Source organism: Jaculus jaculus, chromosome 5 (genome assembly GCF_020740685.1).
Source record: "Jaculus jaculus isolate mJacJac1 chromosome 5, mJacJac1.mat.Y.cur, whole genome shotgun sequence".
Taxonomy (NCBI): Eukaryota; Metazoa; Chordata; class Mammalia; order Rodentia; family Dipodidae; genus Jaculus; species Jaculus jaculus.
The window spans coordinates 171,545,405-171,553,132 of NC_059106.1; the positions used below are offsets into that span (position 1 = coordinate 171,545,405).

At 53.2% G+C, this 7,728-nt stretch overlaps 1 protein-coding gene across 5 annotated transcripts; it reads right to left on the reverse strand.

Moving 5' to 3' along the window:
• Window positions 1–1,124: 1,124 nt before the first annotated feature.
• On the reverse strand, window positions 1,125–7,463 carry LOC123460863 (keratin-associated protein 10-3-like). 5 transcript variants are annotated; one of them, XM_045150894.1, is made up of 3 exons: window positions 6,910–7,463; window positions 1,614–1,752; window positions 1,125–1,505 (listed from the first exon to the last, which is right to left on the reverse strand). In XM_045150894.1, the coding sequence occupies exons 1-3, from the start codon at window positions 7,461–7,463 to the stop codon at window positions 1,125–1,127; spliced, it is 1,074 nt and encodes a 357-aa protein (XP_045006829.1). The 5 variants fall into 5 exon arrangements, with proteins under 5 accessions (XP_045006829.1, XP_045006831.1, XP_045006834.1 ...); XM_045150896.1 differs by lacking the exon at window positions 6,910–7,463 and having other exon boundaries at window positions 1,125–1,535; window positions 1,632–1,916; XM_045150899.1 differs by lacking the exon at window positions 6,910–7,463 and having other exon boundaries at window positions 1,125–1,457; window positions 1,614–1,916.
• Window positions 7,464–7,728: the final 265 nt, after the last annotated feature.

Consider the following 7,728-nt stretch of genomic DNA (forward strand, 5'->3'; position numbering starts at 1 on the left):
AAGCTTTATTTTTATTTACTTACTTAAGAGAGAGAGAATAAGAGAGAGAAAAGAAGAGGGAGAGAGAGAGAGAAAGAATGGGTGGGCCGGGGCCCCTAGCCACTACAAACAAACTCTAGACACATGCACCACCTGGAGCATTTGGCTTATGTGGGTCCTGGGGAATCAAACCTGGGGACTTTGGCTTTGCAGGCAAATGCCTTAATTACTAACCCACCTCTCCATCCCCAGACTGAATTTTTAATCCTGTTTGGTTTTTGATAGTTTCACTCTGATATATAGCTTCTCCCCTAGGGCTTATGACTTCCTCAGCCATAGGCTTTTGCCTAGCTTTTCAGTACTAGGCATGAAGGTACTTGGTTTCCCCCAAAACAGATGTGCCAGATTACGTTTCCTTGCTGGGGACTCCCAGTGCTCCCAGCAGCTCCCTCCATGTGGAGGTGTGGAGGGGCAGTTGGGTACTTGGGGTCTCTGTCCAGCATCATGCCAGTCCTATCTTTCTGCTCTACATCCTGGCATTGCCTCTGCCACCCGGCACATACATGTCAGCAGAGGCCTAGGACACTCAGCTTTTTCCCAGTGGACACTCTGAGGCCAGAGACCCCTCATCCCACTTCCCACACAGTGGTGGCCATAGGCTGTGGGATGGGGCTTTGGGCAGAGCAAGGGTGGTGTCCTGGAAGGGCAGCAGGGTGCTGGCGATCTGCCGCCCATGGCACCGAGAGAGTGTCTGGTAGCAGAGGACAGAGCGCGGGGACCAGAACTCCAGGTCTTGAGCACTGATCTCCCAGCCCCACCGCTGCCCATAGAGAGAGGGGGAGGGGCACAGGCCCCAGAGCCAGGCCCTGTCGCCCCAGTGTGATAGTCAACTTGGAGACAGGCTAGAGAAGCGGAGGTTTTATTGGTGCTCAGAGGCCAAGTGTGTCATAGCTGCTATAGGGATCAGAACCAGACAGATGGGGAAGGAGAAGGCCAGGGCCAGAGGGGGTCTAGCAGCCAGCACTGCAGAGGCCAAGGGTGACCTGGTGGAGAAGGGGCAGGCTGGTCCTTCTTCGCATTTGAACTGTGCTGTGTGGGTGACATCTGGAGGAATCTGTGTCCTGATGGTCCACAGGGAATGGAAATCAGCAGCTGGACTTCAGGCCCGAGGAGAGGCCACAGCAGGCCTGGCGGGAGCAGGCGGGGCGGCAGAGCAGGGACACGCAGGAGGACGGGCGGCAGCAGCTGGGCTGGCAGGAGGAGGCGCAGCAGGAGGAGGTGGGCACACAGCAGGCGGGTCTGCACACGGGGCGGCAGAGCAGGGACACGCTGGAGCAGGGCTTGCAGCAGACGGGCACACAGCAGGACGGCTGGCAGCATGAGGACTGGCAGCAAGGAGAGGACCCAGAGCAGACGGGGGTACAGCAGACGGGCTTGCAGCAGACGGGCACACAGCAGGACGGCTGGCAGCATGAGGACTGGCAGCAAGGGGAGGACCCAGAGCAGACGGGGGTACAGCAGACGGGCTTGCAGCAGAGGGTCACACCGCAGGACGGCTGGCAGGGGGAGGACTGGCAGCAAGAGGGCGCACAGCTAGACTGCTGGCAGCAAGAGGGCTGGCAGCATGAGGAAGCCCCACAGCAGACGGGCACACAGCAGGACGGCTGGCAGGGGGAGGAGGTGCAGCAGGCCGGCTGGCAGCAAGACTGCTGGCAGCACGAGGGCGTGCAGGAGCTGGTGCAGGTGGGTTGGCAGCAGGGGCTGGACACACAGCTGACCGGGGTGCAGACCAGGGTCAGGCAGGGGGCACAGCAGCTGGGCTGGCAGCAGCTGGGGGCGCAGCAGGAGGGCTCGCAGCAGCTCTCTGGACAGTCGTCCACCTGCCAGGAGGCGCTGGTGCAGGCGTCAGAGCAGACGGACATGGTGGAGGCGGCCATGGCGGGCTGGGCTGTGAGCGGGAGGTGAGAGAGTGAGGAGAGGTGGATGAGGCGTGTGTGAGGTGCTCTGGGCTCTGGGCTTTTATCCCCCCGATGTGTTTACTGCTGTGCAGCAGGAGGTTCCTCAGCGCCCTTCCCCTTCCTGGTGTGTCAGCCTCAGGGACAGACAAGGAGCACCCTTCAGGCGTGAGACCTCACACTGCTGCTGTGCTGGTCGGGACACTGGAGGGAGGGAATGGCTCTGGTCCAGGATCTGTGTCAGAGGGGCTCTTGTGTTCCCCAGCCTCTGTCCTCAGTGGGGTCCCCTGGCCTGTGACTGGGTGAAATGGTGAGTCTGCCTGGCCTGGGCAAAGGCAGTGAGGATGCCCCTTCTGAGCTTTTGGAGGTCTCCGCAGTCCAATACTGGGCCTGTGGAGGGCAGTGAGCCAAGGACTTCTCTCACCTGGGAAGGAGAGGCTTCTTGTAATCCTGCCATCTCCCTGGGCCACTGTCATGTTAGAATAGTCAAACATGGCAACAGCACCAAGTCTGACTTTTCAGCCCTAACTCAGTGTCTCTTCAGGATCACTAGTCCCAGGAGAGGCAGGTCCTGGGTCAGAATCTGAGGCTTGGCTACAGGAGGTGGGTGTGGACTAGGATATGTGGAAGCCCTGGACGTGTGATTGTTGTCCAGGCCAGCCTGTGCTGGTGAGAGCCATCCCTGACCCCAGATCAGCATGGGCATCACTTGCACCCCTGCATACCGAGCCCAGCATAGTGGGGAGATACACACAAAAACACTTCTTCTCCGCATTCTCTTGCTACTGGCTGATATCTGGGCTTAGTGGGCATCTCCTTGGAAATAATGAGGTAATTTATCGAGAGCTTTCATGATGTTCATAATTCATTCATAAGTGTTCAGTGTCTGTCAACATAAAAGCCATCTGGTCCTGGGCTATTCCTACGTGATTTTGTGTGTGTGTGTGTGCGTGTGTGTTTGTGTTGTGTGCATGTGTGGGTTCTCATATGTATCTGGTTATATATACACGTGTGTACGCATGCATATGTGTGTATGTGCATGTGGAGGCCCATGTTGGCATTGCGTGTCTTCCGCAATCATTCTGCACCTTATTTATGGAGGCAAGGTCTCTCACCTGAGCCCACAGCTCTCTGTTTTGGCTTGTCTAGATGGTCAGCCTGCCTTGGGGGTCCTTGTCTCAGCCTCCTGAGAGCTGAGATTACAGGCAGGCCACAATGCCCACTTGGCATACGTGGGTGGTGGGATGCTTGGAAGGCAGGTGCTTTATTTACTGTGCCATCCCCTAGCCCACTTTAGTGATTTCTGACTAGTGATTTAACTTCTTTGCATATTTCAAATTTGTCCCAATTGTCCATTTCTTTATTATTACTATTTATTTTATTTATTTTAGAGAGAGAGTGAAAGAGGCAGATAGAGAGGAAGAATGGGCACACCAGGGTCTTCAGCCTCTGCAAACAAACTTAGATGCATGTGCCACCTTGTGCCCTTTCCTTTCCCGGGTCCTGGAGAATTGAACCTAGGTCGTTAGCTTTGCATACAAGTGCCTTAACCACTAAGCCATCTCTCCAGCCCTCTTCCTTGCCCATCTCTTCCAGGGTCAATTCATAGCTTCCAGATTCTGAGACACAAAGACGATTAGAAATGAAAGGTGAGGAGATATTTTATGCAAAAAGTGAGCAGAGATCTGAGTGGGAAATTATACAATCAGACAAAATGTACCTTGTCAAAAATTGTTATGAAACCACCAATGACATGAAATATTGATACAAATCTGGGCACCTAAAATTCCCCCTATAATCCTGGCCCTTGGGAGGCTGGGGTAGTAAGGTCATTTGAATTGGATGCTATGGAATGAATTCACACTAGAATGAGATCCTCCCTTGAAAAACATTGATACAAAGTACAACTGATCACTTAGACACAACAATTATAAACATTTATGTACCTACCACTAGACTTCTAACCTCTATGTCACAGAAATGGCCATGGAAATGGAGGCTTCCACAAGCTTCTATGAGTGAAATACTGAAAAGACAGTAATAGGGGCTGGGGGGATGGTTCCTTCACTAACGTGCTTTCTGTGCAAGTGTGAGCACCTGCGTTTGATCCCCAGCACCATGTAAAAATCCAGGTGCAGTGCTGTGTGTCTGACACCCCAGCTTTGGAGAGGCAGAGACAGGTGAATCCCTGGAGCTTGCCTAAAATCAAAACAGAAAGAAAACTGCAAAAATCACCAATATGTGGAAATGAAACAACACCCAACAACAAATGAGTCAGCAAAGAAATAAAAAGAGAAGCTAGAGCATACAGGAGATGACTGAAAATAAATACACAGCAACAAACTAACACTGGGGTGTGGCCAAAACAGAACCTGGAGGGAAATTCATAGCCACAAGAGCCCAAGTTGAAAAATAAGGAAGAGCTGAAGTCAACTATCTAAATTTATTCCTCAAGGAATGAGAATAAGGAAGAGCAAACTTAAGTCAAAGCTATCATAATGAAGGAAGTCAAGATGAGAGCATGGGGGGGGGAAAGAGAATAGGAAAAAAATAGATTAGAATCAGCACAACTGAAGTGAGTTTTATAAAAAAGAAACATAGGGCTGGAGAGATGGCATAACACTTAAGACACTTGCCAGCAAAGCCTAAGGACCCATGTTCAAACCTCCAGGTCCCACGTAAACCAGCCGCATAAGGTGATATTTACGCAGGTTGCACATGTGCACTGGGGGCGTAGGTTTCTGGAGTTCGATTACACTGGCTGTGGGCCCTGACATGCTGATCATCTCACTCACTCTCTCTCTCACTCGCTTACATAAAAAAGGCTAGTCTGTTGGGCTTGCCTCAAATAAATAAATAAATAAATAAATGAAGAAATAAAATTGATAATTTTTTAGCAACTGTAAAAAGAGATTTAATTTCACAAACCATGAATGAAAATGGTGACATATCTGCTCACTTTAAGTGAAAAATATTTTAAGGAAATACTGAACAATTATTACCAACAAATTAGATGACCTAGGCGTAATGGAAAAACTCCCACAAACACTGATACTATACTGATGTGTTTGTGTTTGTGTGTGTGTGTGTATGTGTGTATACATGTGTGTTTGCACACCCACCCATGTGTGTGTATGTGTGGGTGGGAGCCACAGTAAAGCAAGAATCTTCCTCAGAAGCACTATCTACCTTTTATTTTAGACGGACTCTCTTATTGGCTTGTGGTTTACCACCTAGGTTAGGCTGATTGGCCATGAGCTGGAGGTATACACTGCTCTCCACTTACCCAGCACTGGGATTACAAGCGCATACCACCATACCCACCTTTTAAAAAATATTTTTATTTATTTCTTTATGTGTGTGTGTTGCGGGGGGAGAGGGAGAATGGGGGCACCAGAGGCTCCAGCCCCTGCTAACAATTCCCGATTCATGGGCCCCCTTGTGCATCTGGCTTACCTGGGTCCTGGGGAATAGCGTCTGAGTTGTTGGGCTTTGCAGGCAAGTGCCTTAACACTAGGAAATCTAGGCAGCTGGTTTTCTTTTCTTTTTTTCTTAACATGGTTTTGGGGATCGAACTCAAGTCCTTGGTACTTTATTGGCTGCCCCACCTCTCCAGCCCTTAGTGATGTTATTTTTTTCCTATGGCTTTACAGTACTATTTGTGACCTTTTTCAACCTGAGTAAACATTTATGGTAGAGCAGGCCGACTGGTAAGGGAATCTCTTATCTTTTATCCTTCCCGAAGTGTTTTGATTTCTCTGTCACTTTTTATCTTTTGTGGTCTTGGGGATTGAACCCAGGGTTCTGCACAAGCCAGGTGTTCTACCAGCTGCAGTGCAGCCCTTTTCACTCTTTCTCTCATGTAAGGAAGGATCTCACTATGTTGCCCAGGCTGACCTCAAACCTTCCCCTGGGCACAGGCCCTGCTCCCCGCTCCTTGGCACACCTCACTGCTTTTTGAGTACTGGTCACTCAGAATGTTCTGCAGCGGAGATTGGGGGTGGCAGGTCTCCTTCTGCCTATAGTCTGTTGTGGGTTCTGGGGTTTCTTGTTTTCTCTCAGTGACTTTTCTGAGTGGTGTGGTAACGGTCCTTTGTGCTCACTTTCCATTAGAGATTTGACAAGATTCCTGACACACCTGGAATAGTATTTCTCCACGGTGGATGGGCTCTGTTTGCGTGTGTGTGTGTGTGTGTGTGTGTGTGTGTGTGCGCGCGCGCGCGCAACTTCCTCATTCCCAGGCAGGCAGCCTGCACCTGCCTCTCCTTCACTTGCTGTTCACACTTACACTTCCTGTTTGATGCAAGGTTCTGGAGCATTCTGAACGTGCTCCCTCTGCAGTTTGTGTGGAAACTTCCAAACCCACATGATCTTTTCAAAGTCCTCACTCCCCACTGCACCAGGGTGCTGGCGATCTGCTGCCCATGGCACCGAGAGAGTGTCTGGCAGCAGAGGACAGAGCGCGGGGACCAGAACTCCAGGTCTTGAGCAGTGATCTCCCAGCCCCACCGCTGCCCATAGAGAGAGGGGGAGGGGCCCTGTCGCCCCAGTGAGACAGTCAACTTGGAGACAGGCTAGAGAAGTGGAGGTTTTATTGGTGCTCAGAGGCCAATAGTGACCCAGCTGCTATCAGGATCAGAACCAGACAGATGGGGAAGGAGAAGGCCAGGACCAGAGGGGTCTAGCAGCCAGCACTGCAGAGGCCAAGGGTGACCTGGTGGAGAAGGGGCAGGCTGGTCCTTCTTCGCATTTGAACTGTGCTGTGTGGTGACATCTGGAGGAATCTGGGTCCTGTTGGACCACAGGGAATGCAAATCAGCAGCTGGACTTCAGGCCCGAGGAGAGGCCACAGCAGGCCTGGCGGGAGCAGGCGGGGCGGCAGAGCAGGGACACGCAGGAGGACGGGCGGCAGCAGCTGGGCTGGCAGGAGGAGGCGCAGCAGGAGGAGGTGGGCACACAGCAGGCGGGTCTGCACACGGGGCGGCAGAGCAGGGACACGCTGGAGCAGGGCTTGCAGCAGACAGGCACACAGCAGGACGGCTGGCAGCATGAGGACTGGCAGCAAGGGGAGGACCCAGAGCAGACGGGGGTACAGCAGACGGGCTTGCAGCAGAGGGTCACACCGCAGGACCGCTGGCAGGGGGAGGACTGGCAGCAAGAGGGCACACAGCTAGACTGCTGGCAGCAAGAGGGCTGGCAGCATGAGGAAGCCCCACAGCAGACGGGCACACCGCAGGACAGCTGGCAGGGGGAGGAGGTGCAGCAGGCCGGCTGGCAGCAAGACTGCTGGCAGCACGAGGGCGTGCAGGAGCTGGTGCAGGCGGGTTGGCAGCAGGGGCTGGACACACAGCTGACCGGGGTGCAGACCAGGGTCAGGCAGGGGGCACAGCAGCTGGGCTGGCAGCAGCTGGGCTGGCAGCAGCTGGGGGCGCAGCAGGAGGGCTCGCAGCAGCTCTCTGGACAGTCGTCCACCTGCCAGGAGGAGCTGGTGCAGGCGTCAGAGCAGACGGACATGGTGGAGGCGGCCATGTGGGCTGGGCGGTGCGTGGGGAGGTGAGAGAGTGTGCGTGAGTGAGTGAGTGTGACTGTGGGTGAGGCCCTGGGCCATGGGGCTTTTATCCTGCCTCTGTCTTGTGTTTTCCCAGAGGGAGACGCACTCGCCTTCCTTTTCTTGTGTACCAGGGCATGACTAAGGGAAGAGCTTCCTCCCAGGGCTGCCCTGGGGCTGTAGTCCTGGTGTGGCTCGTGACTTGGGGTGAAAGGCAGACAGGCAACCTACAGAAGGTGTCTGTGC